General features: G+C 47.6%; 2 protein-coding genes across 3 annotated transcripts in view; both read left to right on the top strand.

Moving 5' to 3' along the window:
* LOC144736816 (uncharacterized) overlaps nt 1-20,950 on the top strand; it is a 674,279-nt gene that overhangs the window by 327,242 nt on the left and 326,087 nt on the right. The window lies entirely within an intron of this gene.
* LOC144736856 (zinc metalloproteinase nas-36-like) overlaps nt 20,176-20,950 on the top strand; it is a 33,319-nt gene continuing 32,544 nt past the window's right edge. The window contains exon 1 of the mRNA XM_078619512.1: nt 20,176-20,297. Within this exon, the coding sequence (XP_078475638.1) occupies nt 20,212-20,297 (86 nt within the window). The 5' untranslated portion in view covers nt 20,176-20,211. The remainder of the gene's footprint in view (nt 20,298-20,950) is intronic.

Here is a 20,950-nt window from a genome sequence, read left to right as displayed (position 1 = left end):
GCGGCGCTGGAATTTAAGAAGAAAACGTGCGTCCGGTTCATCCCTCGCTCCAACGAGACCGACTACATCTATATCCACGCATGGGAGGGGTGAGACACGAAAACACGGACACCACAGAGACATGGAGACTACGTAGAGAGGGACACTACAGAAACACGGACACTATAGAGACATTCTAGATTTGAAGTTTTCGGTAAAGTCACGTAGGTATAAAATATAAAATACAGTTAATCACGATGTTTTGGGCGCAACACAACGTCCGTCATCAGGTGGGACAACCACAGCAAGAAACAATTGCTGAAGTGAGCAAAAGAACTGCTGTAACAAGAGGCTATATATGTAAGAGGGGGGGGGAGCCAGGGAGGAGAGATAGAGAGGGTTGGGTGTGGGGTAGGAGGAGTGGAGTGCTGCAAGCTAAGACACGTGCACGACAAAATGCCGGGGGAGGGAGGGGAAGCGAGCGGGGCTGGGAGTGGGAGGCTGAAGAAACTGGAGATGCAGATATGAAGGCATACCATGAAGCAGTTAAGGTTTTACCTGGTTAATAACATCCTTTCAATGATTGCTCAATTTGTATTCATCTTCCCGGTTGAAGTTATTTCTATGTTTATATATCTGGACTAGCAGTTGCCGCCCGCTTCGCGGGCGGTGTGTATATGCTTGGTTGGTGGGGAGTTGAAAGTGGCTGGACACAATATACATGTTTTGGTGATTGTTCAATGTTTATTTTTGTGAGGTTATATGTATTTTTATGAGACGCTCAATCGACAATATTCAAGAATGCAAGTAATTGAAATATAGAATGCAACTTATTCAAATATCTGGCGATACACGATATTTTTCGTGTACACTCCGTCTTCCTCCTCGTCGTCAGGTCCCTCAATAAGCACCTTGATGTTGGATCTTGCCGTGACTCGCGATAGTGCCACGTACAGTTGGCCGTGCGAGAAGCATGGCGTTGGTAGATATAATCCCAGGTTGTGAACAGTTTGCCCTTGCGCCTTGTTGATGGTCATCGCGAAGGCTGGGACAATGGGAAACTGCTTGCGCCGAAGTCGAAATGGGAAGTCTTTCGTGTCGTCGTCGCTGATGAAGATGATCCGAGGGATCAACACCTCCTTACTGTTATGGGTTCCTGTCATGATAGTCGCGCGAATGACGTGTGGCTTCATTTCCAGGATGCGAAGTCGTGTTCCGTTGCACAGGCCAGCGTCCGGGTTCAAGTTGCGCATCATCATCACTGGGATGCCTTTGTTGAGGATCAACTTGTGTGGCGGAACCCCGTTGATGTTCACCGAGTTGAGGACCTCTATCTCAAAGAATGCTCACCCTGCTCTCTCGTCGTCCTCAACCGAATCTGTAGACAGGTACACTTGTGGAGCTTCGCTGAGGCGATCCGCGACAGCCTCATTCACTCGCTGCACAGCGGCGTTGGTCGGCGTCAGAATAGTGCGGCGAGCGAAGTAGTCGTTCGTTGCCACCGTAGGGTAATTCAATTCATCTGCACTGTACATGGCATCGACAATCTTCTTCAACCAGAGTGGAACGGGCAGATGATTGCCGTCCTCATCTCCGTGGATGTCTGGGTCGTATTGAGGATTGTCGATCACCATGGCACGCGGAATCTTGATGCAATCCGGACCGAGGTCAGGATCAACTTCATGCCTACCCTCTCCGACTTCCAAAATAAATTCTGAAAAGGCAGCCAGTTCTGCGGCGGATTCTTGGTTCTCTGCACACTGGACTCTCATGTTCACAGTCAGATGAACTTGCTTGAAGTGGGACCACAGGTCGGACGACTTGAAACACGCATCCACAGTATCAGCTGGTGTTCCTTTCTTCACAACTGGCAGAATCTGTCGAAAGTCACCGGACAGGACAACCACTTTGCCTCCAAACGGTTCATGCAGATTGTCCAAAATATCGTGAAGCGTGCGATCCACCGCTTCAAACGCAAACCGGTGCGTCATTGGGGTTTCATCCCAAACGATAAGACTTGCCTCCTTGATAAATGCTTTGAGCTTGGACTGTTTGCGAATGAAGCATGTGGATATGTTCGTCGGTTTTAACGGGATTTTGAACGTGGAATGCGCGGTACGACCGCCTGGAAGCAGCAGCGAGACAATGCCACTGGAAGCAACAGCAATTGCAATCTTGCCTTGAAGACGTATCTTCGCCAGCACATGGTTGAGCAGCGTGGACTTCCCCGTGCCGCCCGGACCATCGATGAAGAACAGCTTTTGATGGGGTTGACTGTCTTCGACTGAGCCAACAATTTTGTCGTAGATTTCTCTCTGGTTCGTGTTGAGTCTGTCAGCATCTTCTACGATGTCTTGTAGCTCGTTTCTATCATATCCTTCCAATTCGCGGCGGATATGGTTGTTCTCAAGCAGCGAGTCCAAGAGCAAGTGTGGGTACTCGGAAAGCTTCGGGAGGTCGTCAAAGTCCGACAGAGCCATGCCACCTGCCGTGAGGAATTCGTGGAGGCTGTGAAGGGTTTTGAACTTTACCATGTCTTCTTTGTTGGTTAGCTCGCGGTACTGGTACTCGTAATCGCGAGCTAAATCGTCGTAGAATTTATCCCAGAGAGCCTTCGTATCTGCTGGCATGGAATACAGCAGAATCGTAGCGAAGAGTTGACGAAGCTGGTACGGCATCTGAAAGAGCGAGGCTTCTTCGAGACACGCAACCCATTCGCGATCGCTCTCAAGGTAGCCTGCTCGCATGGCTGCTTCCTTGAACGTCGGGCATAGTTCACCGCGAATGGTGCGCAGGTCTTTGAAAGACTCCGGGCCAGGTATGTGGCACAACAGCACACACAAGTAGAAACGCTCGTGATCACGCGGAGAGCAATGCACCATCCTCCAAATGGTGCGTCGCTGGTTTTAGTATCTGATCCATTGCTTGTCCTTGTTGTCCCAGCGAAACAGCGTCGGTATGTCTTGGTACAACATGTCCTTCGCTTCGGCGTTGCTTTTGGCCAATTCGAAGAACCTCGTGAGCTTCGTATGGCGAGCATTATCCAAGACTTGCTGTGGATCAGCGGTTCCAGCGTAAGTTACGAACTGGCTGTTGGGAAGGTGGATGTGGAGCGTGACAACCGTGTGCGTCTTGCCTTGAATTGGGTACTCGAGTAAACGCTGGCAAGCCTCCACTGGTGAAATGTAGCATGCCTTTACGTACCGGATGATCTCATTCGGCTCACGTCGAGGGTGTTCAGACTCCCTCACGTCATCTCCAACTGGCCGCGCACTGATTTCCGTCATATCAGCGCCTTTGTAGATGTACTTGTACAGGTACTTGATCGCCGTGATGCTCGAGCACACTTCAACGTTGATGTGGCAATCGTATTTCTGAGAGAAGAATGGATTGTATGGAACAATCCATTGATTGACTGTCGCATTGTCATATTTCTTGGCCTTGAACTTGAGCACGCCGTCCATTCGCAGGCGTCTTCTGTAGACAGGAAACCCATTCTGGTTGGTTTGTGTCACCTCGGACAGTGCCTTCGGGAAACCCTTGGTGCACTCGCCGTCCTTCATACACGGAGAGCTGGGGTTTAGGGCTCCACACGGCCCGTGCATCATGCTGGTCAAAACTGTGTTGTACAGATCACAGTTCCTCACGGCATCTGGAAGTTCCGAGGACACAAACTTGTCAAAGTCCTGGTGAGTCCTGGGTTTGTCTTAATGGGCGAGAATAATGAGTATGTGAGCGTGCGGCAGTCCACGCTTCTGAAACTCGACCACATAGATTCGCGCGATTTGCTGCCCAAAGACCCCATCATCGAGATCCTTCAACACTGCTTTGAGCTTCTGTTGCCACACACGTGCGACAATATCTGGCCTATCTTGAGCATTTTGGTGTGGTCCGTTTCTGTCTATCGTCTTTGTGATTTCATCCCATTGAGGGTTGCACGTCACAGTCACGAACAAATCCGGCTTGCCAAACTCGCGCACCATCGCCATGGAGTCCTGATACTGCGAGTACATGTATCTCTCACCACCCGTGAACGACGCTGGAAGTACGATGCGCTGTCCGACTTGATCAAGGAAGTGACGGCGGTGGCTTGGCTCTGGATGCACTAACATGCCTGTGTGACGATCGTATTCCGACACTAAGCCTTGGTTTTCGCCTAATGCAACCACGCCCTCATGCAGGTACGCATCCAGAACTCCCTTGTAAAGATCCGCTCGAAGTGTCTTCTGGTTTGCCACGACGCAGCGCAGACTCTCCTGTTCGCACTTGGCACGTTGGTCAACCAGCCACTGCTGGAACAGTCGGCCACCTTGGTGGAGAACCAACTGGTCGTTTTCCTTCTGGTAGAGTCGGTACGCAACATGTTCGCGAAGCGCCATTCGCGTCTTGTTCCGATACGTAGCGCCGTTCATGTACTCATCCGTGTACGTCCAACCCAGTTCCCCGAGAGGGAGCAAGAGAGGACATTGAAGTGAATCGTAGATCGAATGGGTTTCGAACAGTCGCAAAAGGCCACCTGACCGTGGGAAGAGAAGCAAGTCTCGGTTATTCGCCGCGTTGCCGTCATCAACCAACACAGCAGCAACCTCCGTGGCGGTGGGGAGATTGTGCGTGCGGGGTCCCGCATAGTTCTTTGCATGCAGGCGAAACACGACGTTGACGGGGTTGTCGCCGGCTTCGATCATGCTTCTCATCCGCTGACCCATTGTAAGGAACTCGCGCGCAAACGGGTTGCACGTCTCCATCATGTGCTCCAAGTCCAACAGCGCGACTCTGTTCAGGCCACAAAAAATGCCCTGTTGGCGAGCCACTCGTGCTTCCACATCTGGATCGTACACGTAAATCTGCGCAAACTTGGGCTTCGTTGTCTGACCGGCTTGATCCGTATATGGTAACAAAGATCCCAAGAAATGTCCCATCGCTCCTTGGATACGGTATGTATACACGCCTCTCTGCCCTTGGACACTTTGATCTTCTGCTACTGGGTCGAAGTGGCGATTGCTGAAAGACGCACCAAGCGACGTAAATGCAAACACTTGATTGTACATGCGTATCTGCTTCCGAAACTCTTCATCTTGGAACCACTTGCGTAGAATGGCCGGTGCAGGCTGGAGTGGCGGAAGAGCGACCTTGCCGTGAATGCAGCATGTGATTGAAGACTCGCCCGGCCACTTCCATGCTCGACACTTCGAGCAAACCGAAGTTGGCTCTGGTAGTTTGTGTCTTCCTGCAATGATATTCTTCCCCGAAACTCTGGAGACTTCAAACTCGTCTTGGTTGGCGAGGGCGGCCTTGTAGCGCTTGGTTCGCCGTTGAACGCGTCGCTGTTCCAGCGTCTCCTCGACTTCGTTTTCTGTCCTCTCCATTTGCCGTTGGGACTGGCGCTGTCGCATCTCCTCTAGTTGTTTTCCCGTCATCCTGGCGAGACGTTCAGCTTCCAGCTCAGCATGGCGTCGACGCGCTTCCTCCTGCTGTTCTTCCGTCAACCTCCCGCGGCGCTCTGCTTCCAGCACACTGTGGCGACGTCGTTCTGCGTCTTGCTGCTGTTCCGTCAACCTTCGGCGCCGCTCAGCTTCCGAGTTACTGCGACGATATCGTTCATCCAGTAGTCGCTCGGCAGTCATTCTCGAACGACGCTGGGCCTCCAGCGCAGCGCGATGCGCTCGCTCAGCATCTTGTTGAAACGGAGATTGCTCAGCACGTCGCTTTAGGCGACGCAACTCCTGAAGACCTAGTGTGAGTTGTGGATCCTCCCGCGCTGCGGCTCGAGCAATGACAAAGTGAGGGTCGTCTTCTTGTTGCTTACCTTCTTGAAGGTCCACGTGGAAGTCGCCGGGACAAATGACATGATCGTGTACGTCCATGAGGACATCCTGCATATCACTTGGTTGATCCATTGCGTCGTTGCCAACGTTGGTTGCTATGCGGCCTTGATCGATAGCATTCCCCAAGTAAAGCTCTCACTTTGGCTTATTCAACCGAAATCGCTTCATTCGGCGGCGATTGCGGCGATGATGTTTGACCTCCTTGGGCTCGGTGGCGGCAGGAGTTGCATGTACGATTTGGTTTTTGTGCAAAGCGTCCTCGAGCTCCTCTCGTGTGTCTCTGTTTCGCTTGCTATAGGGATTTGGATGAAGCATTATCCTAGGTGAGGGTGAGTATGAAATAGTTGAGCAGCTTAGGCACCCTCTCCGTGTTCCACGACCAGTGCTTGTAGTAATCGTGGTGGCTGTGGTGAGATATCTGGAAGCCTGCGTACACAAACGTGACGCGTTAGACAGAAAGCCTATGTAAACCGCGTTGCCTCTCAGTCCGTGACATCTGAAGCAGTGTAGAATATATATCTCGCTGTACTGTTGCGCACGGGTACTGGCAGATAAAGTCCCCCCGACTGACGCACAAACGTTGTGACGACAGATATAATACACGCAGTGCCTCTACCCTGCTCGCTACCAAGTCCCTACGCGACCGCCAGCTATGTTCTTGCGCGTTCAGAGTGTTTTTTTTACCCAAAGATGACCCTCACTTCCGCACGCACCACTATCCACCATAAGCGCACACTGGCACACTTACAGATGCAGCGGTTTGTTATTTTTGATTTAATTCGTAACGCAGCATCGATATGCGCTCCACCATCCACCATGCCCTTGCATTGCAAAGACACAGCTCCGGTGTGCGTGAGCGTGTGCGCCAGCCACAGTGACATTGGTCAGCAATGGCACCGTTCCGGTCGCACACAGGTTGGCCCCTGCATCCTCCGTCTGTATGTACACACACAGATCCGCTATGGGGCCAGCTGTTTTTTTATTTCGAAAATGTTATTTGTCGGTGTTATGCCGTCCATGGAGACGTGAGCAACGTCAATACATCTAAATGGTAATAAGCCGGATGAAGCGAAAAGTAACCATTGTACCCATCAAACAGTGAGCTCGGTTGCCCCATGGGGGTATTGAGCCATGGGCGAAAGTCCCGAAACTGTAGGGGGCGCTACGCAACTGGCCGTGGTCCCGGCAGGTGAAGCTGGCAGCTCAGTCCGCGAAGACTCGGCGTATAGCGAGCCCTGCCTACTCGTAAGGTAAAGTTGTTTGGGGACTCCACTAATCGCAGCACGCAGCACCAATTTTTATAGAAAAAAACGTATATACATAAATATACGTACATAACCGTAACAACCATTCGCACACTTGCATACACACCACACTCACACAGCGCAGGGTCTGCGCCCACAGTGCACTGCAGCACTGCGGCGCAGACCTTGGCAGACCTATGCTATCACACAGCGCATACCTTCTGTGTGCTTCTGCATGTTTGGAAATGGACGACTGACTGACGCGTGCTGCCGCCACAAAGCACGCAGGCCACTTTGAGGCAATTAAATGTAAGGGATAATGAATTAGTCCAATGAGGCGACACCGACAGAATTTCTCGAGCGCTGGTTTGATATGTAGGGCCGGGAACTGTGCAGGGCCACTTTGCACACACTTGTTTCGGCCCAATGAAAGATTAAGCACAGTGGTTTCAAGGGAATGGGCGCAATATTGATGGAGCTGCATACGAAAGAGTGGTCATTTTTGTCCACTGGGCCGTCGAACCGAACCCCACCAATAATGAACAGATTTTATTGAAAGTTCTGGAATTGAAAATGTATGTGGCTATCTGATTAGTGGAGGGTTCTTGGTTGCACCCGCGGACGTTCTTCGTTGGGGAGATATCGCCACCAGAACGCAGTGTTCGGCGGGTGCAACAGCAACACTGTACCTACAGTAGATTTTCCGTTGCGACCATCACTCTGAATATGGTGTTGCGTGAAAGTAGGTGCAATTGTTGACCGAAGAGACGCTCTTGGGCGGCAGGTTTATTTATTTATATTTTTCGAATGAAAGTGAGCTGTGGCTTTTTGCCGGCTGGTTTATTTATTTTTATCGAATCAGAGCGAGCTGTTTGGGCGGGCCCGTAAATAAATAAATAAACGTCCAGACACGCACGCAGACGACCAAACCAGCGTAGTTGTTTAAGATGGCTTCATGAACAAACCTTTGAATTATAGCCCTCAGCGTAATAGCAATGGTCAGCCACGGTGGAGGTATTAGTGCTGCCGTATTTCAAGAACACAATGTGACATGGCCACTATAGAGACATAGACACTTCAAAGACACTGACTATACATAGATGCAGACGGTACAGAGACTCAGACGCTGCAGAGACATGGACATTGTTCTGTCCCTTTTTGATATGTACACCCAATAATCACTAATGGCAGTAAGCACAAGGGTTGAATTGATAGCCTGGTTAGGAGGCCTGGTCATATGATACTTGATAATTTACAATATCTAACACAAACAGGTTTGGAATTGCTATCCAGATTGAGGGTCCCCTGATCACATGACTATACAGAGGCTGCTTCAGCTGTTTTAAAATGCAGAAGAGAAGTTGCAATCCTGTACCCACAATACTTGTGAGTAATGCATGTTATTACTGATGTAGACTACATGAGTGTATTAGTTCATGGCATATAACAGGTTTCAAAGACAGAGTTACACAGCATTCCACATGTGCTCTCTAAAGAGGCCTACTCAGGCATAAGCATGGGCAGTTCATTTTGTTAAAGTCTGAGAGATATTGTGAGTCACTCTTGAAATAGCTGCCCCGCATAAATCTTGATGCTATATCCAACGCTCCCTAGAGCAAGGATAATGAAGTATGCTTTGTTATAACCCTTTGTTGTAATTCTTGGACAGTGATAGTTCAGTTCAGTCTGTACTGTACTGTATACTCGCCACAGTGGTGATGTATGGCAAGTGTCTGCTTAGGCATTTAAAACTGCTTGATGTAGTGGAGCTATTTGTCACTGTGCATTTGATGAGGGAGTTAAATGTTCAGTTAGCTCATGACTTCTGTTTTTGATGTATACAATTTTACCCAGTAATGGATCCATCACCACTCAACTTTGGTGAAGTTCATGCTCATTAACCATATCAAGTTCAGAAGATCAGTCTGAGTTTAGACTGTGTTTATGAACCAGGGTTGATAGTCTGAATAGATGTATTCCGTTTATGTGCATTGAGGTCAGAACACACTAAAGTAACACAGACACTACAAGGACATGGCCATGACAGAGCCATGGACGCCACAAAGTCATAGACACATCCATGGTAAACTATTTTCTTGGCCAGTACCCTCTGCGGGTTGGACAAAGGAGGAAATGTCTACAAACCTGCCCAGTTCAGGGGATTGTGATGTAATAGAGCCCACTGAAGCGGTCTGATGTGTAGTCTCACCCAGAGCAACTTCGCCGTAGTGGAGGTCATGTGCTCCAGAAGGACTCGGATATACCTTGTCTTGGTCACCAGTCGGGTTTGCAGCTCTTGAACCTGCTGGCTTATGAGCAGTGCCTTGTAGTTTGGAAGCTGCATCTGACCTTAGTCCATCCAGATGTTGGTACCAAGATGGAAGATAACTGAGTCGTTTGGAGGAAATAATTGGCTTTGTTCAGAGACGTGTTGCTGCTCTGATCAAGTCACCAGATTTGGGTAAATGTGAACACCCTTCTCTAGCCGCCAGGAAGTTCATGAGTCGCTTGGTGAACAGCCTTGGAGCAGGGGCCAGTACGTGTAGTGTTGCCCTAGAGCAGGGGTCCTCAAACTACGGCCCGCGGGCCACATGCGGCCCGCCGAGGACATTTATCCGGCCCATGGTCACTAATTGGGCTGCGCTTGTGAGCACTAATTGGGCTGCGCTGGTGAGCACTAATTGGGCTGCGCTGGTGAGCACTCATTGGGCTGCGCTGGTGAGCACTCATTGGGCTGCGCTGGTGAGCACTGATTGGGCTGCGGTGGCGAGCACTGATTGAGCTGCGGCGGTGGGCACTCATTGTGCCCACCGCACTGCGATCTGTGAACAAAACTGCAGGTGTAATTAACTTTTTAATGGCACCCGCACCAGTGTGAGCCTGGGGTAAAAGCGGAGTTCCCCCAATCAGACTGCATTGATGGGCAGTGCAGTCTGTATGTCTCTGTGTGGGCAAAGTTATTGCTGGTATATTGTTTTCGTAGCGCTGTATATATATAGGTATTTTACTAATAGCAATTTTGACTCCCTAGGAAACAATGATGTCAAGAAAGAGAAAAATTGACTCGGAGTGTAGGATATTCAAAGAACAGTGGACTTATGATTACTTTTTCATGCAGTACAAGGAAAGAGCTGTGTGTCTGATATGCCAGAATATAGTGTCTGTGTTCAAAGAATACAATTTACGTCGACACTATGAAACTCAACATAAAGATAAATATGATTGTTTGGTCGGAGAAGTGAGAAAAGATAAAATATTAAAATTGAAAAATACATTAACAACTCGGCAAAATACTTTGGTGAAGCAGAAGCAGCTAAATATTTCATCACTGCGAGCAAGTTTTCAAGTTGCCAAGCTAATAGCGTGCACTGGCAGACCATTCGTGGAGGGAGAATTTGTTAAAGAATGCCTTCTTTCTGTTGCCAAAGAGATGTGTCCAGAGAAGGCCGATTTATTTAGTACAGTGAGTCTTTCAGGACCTACAATTACACGGAGGATTGAAGAAATGGAAGACAATTTGCATCAGCATTTGCAAAACTCCACAAAAAAACTTTCCTATTTTTCCTTGGCACTCGACGAAAGCAATGATGTTCGTGATTCTGCACAACTTCTAATTTTTATTCGTGGGACGAATGACTATTTCGAAGTCACAGAAGAGCTTGCTGCACTGCAAAGCATCAACGGAACAACTACAGGAGAGGATATCTATGAAAAGGTTTGCCAAACTGTGCATGGTTTGGAGCTGAACTGGGCTCAACTAGCCAGTGTGACAACTGATGGTGCTCCTAGCATGGTGGGGTCTAAGAAAGGAGTAATTGCTCGCATTAACCAAGAGATGGACAAACATAACCATTCTCATCCAATAGCCATACACTGCCTCATCCACCAACAAGCGCTGTGTAGTAAATCACTGAAGTGGGACTCTGTTATGAAAATTGTGGTATCTTGTGTTAACTTCATTAGAGCTCATGCACTAAACCACAGACAATTTCAGGAATTTCTGTCTGAGCTAAATGTTGACTATGAAGATGTTCTGTACTACACAGAAGTCCGTTGGCTGAGTCGAGGGAGAGTTTTGAAACGTTTCTATGACTTACTTCCACAGATTACAGCTTTTCTGCTTTCAAAAAACAAAGAAGTACCAGAGCTCAATGATGCAGAATGGAAACGGCACCTTGCCTTTCTGACAGATATAACAGAGCTACTCAACAGTTTCAATGTGCAACTTCAAGGAAAGGGGAAGCTCATCTGTGATATGCAATCACATGTCAAAGCATTTGAAGTAAAATTAGGCCTTCTCATCAAACAAGTGAAGGAGGAAAACTTCTGCCATCTCCCCACAACTCAAAATCTGTTAGCGGAAAAACCATTGGTTGCATTCCCAAACAAAACATGTGGATTCACTGGAAAAATTGCAAAAGGAGTTCCAATTTAGATTTAAAGAGCTTCATCTCCATGAACAGGACATACAGCTTTTCCGTAACCCATTTTCTATTGACATTGAAAATGTGGATACAATTTACCAAATGGAACTGGCTGAACTGCAGAATTGTGACTCTCTGAAAGACGCATTCAAGTCAAGCAGCCTTCATAATTTCTATGCATCTCTCCCCTCTGAGACATATCCTCATCTTAGGAACCATGCACTCAAAATGGCAACCATCTTTGGCAGCACTGATGTCTGTGAACAGACTTTTTCCAGATTGAAACATTTGAAATCTCCAACCAGATCTAGACTAACGGATGCACACTTGCATCACTTGTTACGACTAGCAGTGACAAATATGGAACCGGACATTGACCATCTCATTAGCCAAAAGCAGGCCCATATTTCCCATTGAAATACTGGCAAGTTTGTTGATTTAACTTTACTTGTTCTTCATTTTAAATATTGTATTTGTTCTCGTTTTGTTTCTTCACTTCAAAATAAGATATATGCAGTGTGCATAGGAATTTGTTCATAGTTTTTTTTAACTATAGTCCGGCCCTCCAATGGTCTGAGGGACAGTGAACTGGCCCCCTGTTTAAAAAGTTTGAGGACCCCTGCCCTAGAGCATAGAGCTGCAGCTACTGGAAGTACCGCAGGTGCATGGAAACATGCAGGTAGGCATGCATTGCAAGCAAGGCATTTAGCATTCTTACATCCAGGATTGCCCTGTAGCCCACATAACTTTTCTGACCATGAAACATCTGGAGTAAAACCCCAGTCCTTGTTGATTGTCAGCAACATATTGAATGGCTTCAATGTTGAGAAGTCGTGAAATTTATTTGGTGAGCATCTGAGAGAGCTCTGGATCCTCCGGCAGAAGTGAAGGCTTGAACCCACTGAAACGTGGGGCTCCTGTAAGTCCCAATGACTCAGAACCATGTGTCCGGTATCGTGCATGTCCACATAGTTATACAGTCGCCTATGCATGCAGGAGACTATGGGGATCAGCTGCTTTACTTGGCACCATCAGTGCTGCTAATGTTTGTATGCCGTGGTGGTTGCGTCAGTTTGGCACTGTGGGTATTTGAGCTTCTCCTTTATTCTGCCTCCTGCAAAGCTGGATGTGTAGGCTGGTTTCCTGCTGTAGTACCGGGACTGGTGTCTGGAGGCCTGCAGGGGACAAAATGACTTATGTGCCTCTGCCTTCTTGCCATCGTAAGTCGTCCTTGTGAGAGTGGCTCTCCCCTTCGAATAGTACAGTGCACAAGACCACCCTTGAATTGGTGGTCAGCTTTTGTCCCCTTATGTCAGATCACCCTTCTGCCCATTACAGCAGAAGCCACCATCAAGGATGTGTTTTTGAACAAGTATCTTCTCGCGTCGAGCTAGGCCTGGTGAAACTCCTGGTCCTCCTCCTTGGGCCTGAGTGTTTCCATCGACTCGGGAATGAACTTGGCTGCGAACGCCATGTACGTAGAGATGTATATGGCGGAAGCTGCGGCACAATGACCTTTATCCATACCCCGTCCATAGCATCTGACAGGGCCTAGCAACAGGGTGACCTTGGTGCACCTTCACTACCATAGCCGCAACCACATGTGGTATGAAGCGAATGTGTAAGGGTCCACCTTGCCCAGTGCATAATGGGCATTGAGGTTATGCCTGGTCCATGTTGCCTCGGCTGGTTTTGCCCATTCCCCGCAGATCTACTTCATCAGAGACTCTGGAAGCGGAAGAGTTGTATTTCTTGCTGGCAGACCCCTGGTAAGAATTGTCTTCGACTTGATTGACTCCAGTTGTTTTGGTTTCAGAAGCTTGAGCTTGATCTGCCTCGTCAGTGAGCACAGGCAGTCATGTGGGAACGTCCATTTCTCAGTTCTCTCTTTGACGAATCTCGGTCCAAGGATTACTCTTGCCCATGAGGAGTTATGTCGCATATTCGGTCTTTTCCAACTTGGCTCTCCTCTGAACAACTTCTTTGTCACAGCCTCCTGCATGAAGGTGTGCATCTGATGCTTGTTCAGCTGCATCTCAGGTTCCTGGAGGTTGATGCTTCCGCAGCAAGAAATGGGATAAGTGGCACTGATCTCTATCCTGTGACATCCTGTGACAACAAGATGTTCTTGTCTGCCCTAGCAGATTGCGGGGTCTGTGGCAAACACATCAGCTGTCTGGTCTGGACCATAAGGGCCTCCATAAGGGCCTTCAGAGCTGCTCTGTCACTGATGAGGACGTTCTTGCCCGCATGGAATGTGCGGTCAAGTTCCCGACGAGGCTTCTGTCAGATCCATCCCCCTTGTCCACCTCTTCTCCTAGAAGAGAAGTCTCCCCCACGATGAGATCCTCTTCCCTGGACGGCTGGTCAGAAGAACTGACAAGCGCCTCCATTACTAACCGTCTTCCATTGTTTTCATCTGGTGTGGCGGCTTGGATCTCCTAGATTCGCACAATGTGTATAAGTCTGCCCGCTGTACACCCCGAATTTGTCCGAGCCTTTATCGACAGATTTGCTGGCTCTACGGCTGGCCTGAATAATAAAGTCGCCACGGGGAGTGGCTGACGTGTAGTGGCTCTAACAGTCCTGGTGGCACTCCAGAGAAAAATGGTGACCGCAAGTTGCCGCGCAATCTAAGCACGAGCCATGCTCTGGGCTGCAAGGCTTACATGACATGACCCTTTTTGTGGGAACGGTGACATACCAGGGGGTGCACACTTCAGAAGACTTGCCTCCCACAACCTGCTAACAGAGGGGGCCTCTTTGATGGTGAAACATTGGAGGAAAGTTGTGAGGCAATTTGTGCAGCTTAGCCCACTTGGCAGTTTTTACAGCCAATGACTTCTCTCTCGTTTATTGAAACAAGAGAGATTATCGCAGTCAGAAAGTTATTCTTATCATAATTGACTTCAAGACACGTAAAACAAAAAAGTGGATGTTGGCACTCATTTACAATGCACACCTACAGTACATAAGCGAACTTTTAGGCGACAAGTGTGTAATGGCATTAAAATAACAACAGTTAATCAAGCTGTGTCACGAGTATTAGAGTTTTTAAAATTTGGACGTGCATCAAAAACCAGACAGTCCAAAGAGCGAAAAAAGAGGCAAGAAAGGATAGACATACAGTTTCCTGATTGTTTGAGAATCTGCGTTAATATATCGTAAATATGCAACTATTAACTAGGATGGTTCTATCCTGAGCTGCAACTTGTCCCCAGGTGCAGAAAGAAGTGAAACTTATAGGGGGTGGAGAAGTGTGACGATGGCCGGGACGGGAACTTTGTGCCCACCCACGAAAGCCTTATCTGCAGCACATCCCGTAGCTGGAGGGGAATTGCTACATTTTAAGAATAACATTGGAGCATTGACCGGTATAGGATGAAGAGAAATACCAATTTTTTCCATGTATACATCATAGCCCGTACTGGGGCTGTTCTGAGCCAGCGTGGCGTGGGTCAGGAAGCATAGGTTACTATCCTACTCCACAAGGCAAGCTATGCGACTGATATACCAATGTGTGACATAAAGACATATAGATGACGTGGTAGAGCTGTGTTTACGTTGAACTGATGGACCTCAGGTGAATTGCACACTTAAACACGTTCCTTCGGAGTGGGCAGGTAGGAACCTGGTTGGACAGCGCATTCGTGCACGACAGACAGACAAATAATCCCTGGTGGGCAGTGTGAAACCTGTTGTTCCTACCTGTATGTATAAAAGATAACTTGACTTTAGGTAGCCAGGCAGCCAGCCCCTTTAACTATCGCCACCCCCTCCCTTAGACCCCTCCCCTGAGCACACCCCCCCCCCCCCCCATATCCTTAGGCCCCTCCCCTGACCCCCCCCCCCCCTTAGGACCCTCCCCTGACCACCCCTCCCTCAGGCCCCTCCGCTGACCCCCCCCCCCCTCAGGCCCCTCTCCTGACTCCCCCCTTCCTTAGGCCCCTCCCCTGACCCTCCTCCCTTAGGCACCTCCCCTCTCCGGACCCGGCAGTAGGTCTCCACCAATCAAAGAGCTGTTTATGTTATATATTTATTTATGCACGACAGACAGTCAGACAGACAATAAATCCCTGGTGGGCAGTGTGGAACATTGTTCCTACCTGTATTATCCCAGATATTTGCAGGGCTTGGCCCAGGGCCAGATTCGAATATCTTGAGCCAAGCGTAGTATGGCTAGGTTCTGGCTCCGTAAGACACCAGTAGAAAACCACTTTTCCTGTGCTCGCCCCGTGCTGGCATGGCATGGATGTGCAAGTGGAAAAGGGGTATAAGGGAGACAACTGAGTTCAATAGTGATAGACACATTAGCCTTGCACTGCATATACAGGCAGACCTCGCTTAGCGCTCAAGATGCGTTCCTGGAGAATTGAGCTTGAATCTAATCGGCGTCAAAAGGGGTCATTATACCATTGTAGATATGGAGGTGCGTTCCCGACAGTGTTTTCTTCTAAATGGGGTATAGATAATAGCACTCGTAATAATACAGATGTAAATATTAATTTCATGAATAAAAAATAATAGATATTTATATTTTTAATTTATTATGGACTGTAATCACCAGTGCTTCCTACTGTATGCCTACATGGCACAGCGGTGGGAGACGGGGTTGGAGGAGCTACTGCCGGGAAGATGGGCCAGGCTTAGACTCGTATCTACCTGACACTCACCAGCCTTAACCCACCTTAGCACTTGCATTTTAAAATCCGAAGTAATATTTTCCTTGACACTTTGGTAAAATTGACATAATTAACACTCGCAGGCCTTTTTCCAGACATTAAGGGTTGAATTTGCAACAAAAACGAAAATAAGGCAAAAGTGAGACCATGGCAGAGCAAACAAAAGTCAGTGAGCGGGGTGTGAAATGGTGGTTTGTATGTACCTTATACATGCCATGCAGAGAGTAACTACATATTAGAAGGGAAGTTATGCAAGGAGATACACTGTTGCCAAAGTTTCTTACAGCAACAGTTGAATAATTTTTCTGAAAATTCGAAAGGAAAAATAAATATTAATCACCTCGGTTTTGTCAATACCAATATCCGCCATTCGCCACTCAGTGACGGTGACGTCACTTTGGCACCTGTGCCAGGCCAGGTGCACTTTGAGGCCACATGAAGTGTCAAAGGCTCGCTGACAGGAGGTCATGGGTTGACTGACTGAGATGACTGGTAGATGCACCAGCTGTGCCCCTCCTGTGCCAACTTGCTGCATTTTAGCTCCCGGCGCTCCGCTCGTTATTTTGAGTGTTGCTTCTCTGCCCTCCGTTGTTGGAGGGCAACTGCCTCCAACTGGCCAGTAGGGTCCTTCACAAGCCTCCTCCATAGTTATGAGTTATTATATAGTTAGATCATTATAACAAGCAATCAGAATGAGTAACAGCAAATGGTTGAAGAGCTTAATAAATTAAGGGAAAACACGTTTAATTTGCATTGTCTGGCACCCCCTCCCTTGGTCATCCCTTTAATGTTTCATGTTGCCTAACTATCATTCCTGTATCTACAGGTCCCTTTTATTTCTTTATGACTCTGCTTCAATCCAAGGAGTTTATGCCCCAGTATAGAAACTCAAATGGCTGAACACGCGCTGACCCCTAGGGCCCTCAACATGACCTACCTTCCTCACTCATCCCTCCCGTTCCGGTGATCATTTCATCTGCTCGATTTAAATGTTCTCAATACCCGCTCCACTCAGACCGGACCCTCACCATTTGTATAATTTGCATCTTGAACTGCATAGCCCCAGAAACAGCCAAGGATTACCTCAGTTACCCTCCCCGTGCCGTCGCCCTTCAGTCATCCATTCTTTTAAACATTTGTTGTCAGTGGTAGTGTCGTTTATGGTGAAGGGTTGTATTATAATGTGTGGGTGTGTGATGATAATTATATGTATATGATAGAAGTGAGATCCTGGACTCCTGCAAGGTAATATCTCTTGTCCAATGACCATGTTGTTATAACGAAATCAACTTTATTCTAACAATTCGTGGAAAAGATGGCACAAATAGAGTCTGTCATCATGTCACTGCAAAAGCTGGTTATCTCTAAGCGGGATGATTGACATTCATTTTCTAAACTGTGGGCAAGTGGGAATGGAGTCTATTGCGGTTGTCTCTGCAGGAACTGGTCGTTCCTCGGCTGTAAGGGTAGGGACCAGGCGCTGTCCTTGGACCCCGGCAAGGTGACCAAGGGCGTTGTTCTGCACGAGTTCATGCATGCGCTCGGCTTCTACCATGAGCACAGCCGCAGCGATCGCGACAAATACATATTGGTGCTGAGTGACAACATCAAGCCAGGTACGTGGCTGCCTCTGAGTTGCTGCCAAAGAAGGTTTCACTTCGCATTGAACAAGTGGTGGCAATATTTAATTGGCTAGGAGGACACTGCCTTTTCTGTCACAGCTGATAAGGGTAGCTGCCCAATTGATATGTTAGACAGCCCTCATGGATGTGTAATGTACGACTCCGGAGACAAAAAACTGTAGAGGCACCTTCTTATTTATTACTCGCAACTTGTACTGGTACACTCGCTAGTGCATAACACAACAATGACCACCTAGCAACGACGGCGCTGACTAGATAGCTGGCTAACGATCTAGCAGCGGCAACGTCGAGTGATGACAAAGAAGGCAGCGATGACGGCAACGACGAAGATGGCAGCAACGATGAGACGACCCTAACTCCCACGGACAGGCCCGAGCTCCCTCTCTCGCCCCCTTTTATGCTTCCAGCACGGCCTAGCCACGCCCCCCTTCTCGAACCATCTCGCTGGTTCTGGGAGCTTAAAGATGGATCCCTTTCATGACCCTTGGCCCAGTTTTTATCCCTTCCATGACCCTTGCCCCAGTTCTTCCCCTTGGGTGAGTACATCTGCAATTGCTACTCCTGATCGCCAGTCGGCGCTGCTACACTACAGATGTATCTGTTCATTTCACTCCTAAATATTGCTGTGGACAAGGTACAATTGTTGAAGCTATCATTATGCCACTTTTTAACTTATGTAACACTGCTTATATATCAGCTACTAATGAAACACTAAACAGACGAATCCCCCTTTATTATAAAGAACCCACTATTGTGACCTCTACTTAAAATCTCACATCACTTGATGCAAGCAGAATTCTACATTGGGCCCTGTTCATCCATACAATCCTTATTGGAAAATTTGCACTATACTGAGCTAAATCAATAATCCCACTGTCAAACCCAAGAAACCTACGACGTCCATCCAATTGTCTTTATACTATTGTAGAGGAGTAAAATACGCCGTGCAAACTGTTAACAGAGGGCAACCAAGGGCGAGCAGGTGCGCATGTGCAACATGAGATTGCACGGGCAAACCGTCACCTAATTAAGGGGAGAAGCAGGTGAAAACAGGGGTCGACCGGTTGTGCACATTGAGACCGGAGGAGTTGCCCGGGAGACGGGAGATAAGGGGTGATTAATGGGCTGACAGGCGCCAACCTGGCGAGAGCCTAAAGAGACACACGAGAGGTCTCAGATAATTGGCAGGAGGATATAAGCGGGAGGCTGTGTGAGCGAAGGGGAGTTGTTGCTGGGGACAAGAGTGAAGACATCTTGCCGCTGCCGCTCAAGCCGTCAACGGACCTCAACCCTCACAAGTCGCCGGGCGGGTGATGGTTGATCCCCCCACCCGGGACAGATGAGTGAGTAGGTCTGAGGGAGCGTAGGTGAGGGCAGCGGTGGAGTGTGTGAAGCCTCTGTGTGTGGAGATGCTTTGTGTGGAGACGCTGTGTGCGGAGTCGCTGAGAGCAGAGCGCAGGATAGCGAGGTGAAGGGTAGATAAGAGTGAGGAGAAGAAACATAAATGACCGTATAGATAGTTATAGGAGTGCCTACAACTGGTGCATAAAAAGGTTAATAAAGTGTAAGCAGGTGACTTGTTACAACGTGTCAGTCTGAGTGATTTACAAAAGAAGACACTACACTATCACAAGAACAAGAATTAGAATAGGTGACAAAACCTTTGCCGTAGTACCAACGTTTTGGAACAACCTTGTTTCCTCCCTAAATATCCTAAATCTTCCTTCAAAAAATATCCTGAAGCAAAAGATTTGTGCTGGATACAACCACATTGCCCAATGTAATTTGTAACTTTAATACTTACCCGTGCATCGAAAGTTAAATTCTGTAGTTTTCTTACCTTTCCCAAGCTCGCATTTATTGTTGAAAATCGAAAGGAACTTATATACTTTTGCAATTTGTACTTATATATTTTTATCTATTTTACATATTTATTTTTAGTGATTTTCTTACCTTTTTTATTCTTTCCACTCCAATCGTTTTTGTATTGTTTATTGTAACTTTCTGACCCACCCCTACTGGACATCTATGAAAAAGAGCTTCATAGCTAATCAGATTTCTCCACGATGAATAAAGATTCTGATTCTAATTCTAGCTGTCAAACAATTCTAGCAATAAGGGTGGAGGCGATTGAGCAGAGTTAGGCAGCAGAGAGAATAAGGACAACAGGGCTTCTCGTCTGTGTCCAAACTGGTCACTCCAGCCTACAAACCTTTAGCAACTGAGCTTCACACGCAGTCCCTGAGCCTTCACTGCACAGAACCTTTCAATAGATGCTGCTTAATCATGAACACCAGTTATGTGAGAGAGAGAGGGTACTTATTGTTGTTGTTGTTTTTTAAGCAAAATGTGTTGTTTAATTGAAGCATGCTCTACTTTAATGTCAATATCTGTTTTCAGAATGGAAGGATGCAATGGTGAATACAATACTCCATGATACCAACCGTGAGACCAATACGACAACTCCGTATGACTACAGCTCCATCACCCACTACGGCATGTACGTGGTGCTTCCAGGTTTTACCTTCACAGGAATTGTGCATGAGAAATGTGTAATACTGGTAGGAACGAAGTGAACCAGCCTACAATAGATTATATCGTCCGTCCATCCGTCCGTCCGATGTCCGATTAGGTGTAGCAACATCGCCCCCTACTGCAAACACTTGGCAGGACCCTACAACAACCTTTAGACTCAGTGAGGCTTTCCTGGCTAAACAAGTGTAACATTCCCTTATAATTCCCTGAGATAGTTTTTAATTAAAACATTTAAATTACAAATTAACTCACAGCGGCCTAAAGCCTACAGCTAGGCCTAAACCCTAGAACTAGGCCTCAAACTCTCCCTTCGTATCGTACCCCCGCGTGTGTCAAAGGGAGTCAATGTTTAACAATGTTACATTCCCTGATGTTTTTAAATAGAAACATTTAAATTTAAAGCTTTTACATAAATCATTAAAACATTTAAATTAAAAATTAACTCACAGCGGCCTAAAGCCTACAGCTAGGCCTAAAGCCTAGAACTAGGCCTCAAACTCTCCCTTCGTATCGTACCCCCGCGTGTGTGAAAGGGAGTTAATGTTTAACAATGTTACATTCCCTGATGTTTTTAAATAGAAACATTTAAATGTAAAGCTTTTACATAAATAATTAAAA

This window comes from Lampetra planeri, chromosome 3 (genome assembly GCF_965212315.1).
Source record: "Lampetra planeri chromosome 3, kcLamPlan1.2.h2, whole genome shotgun sequence".
NCBI lineage: Eukaryota > Metazoa > Chordata > Hyperoartia > Petromyzontiformes > Petromyzontidae > Lampetra > Lampetra planeri.
This window is presented reverse-complemented; position numbering and strand designations above follow the sequence as displayed.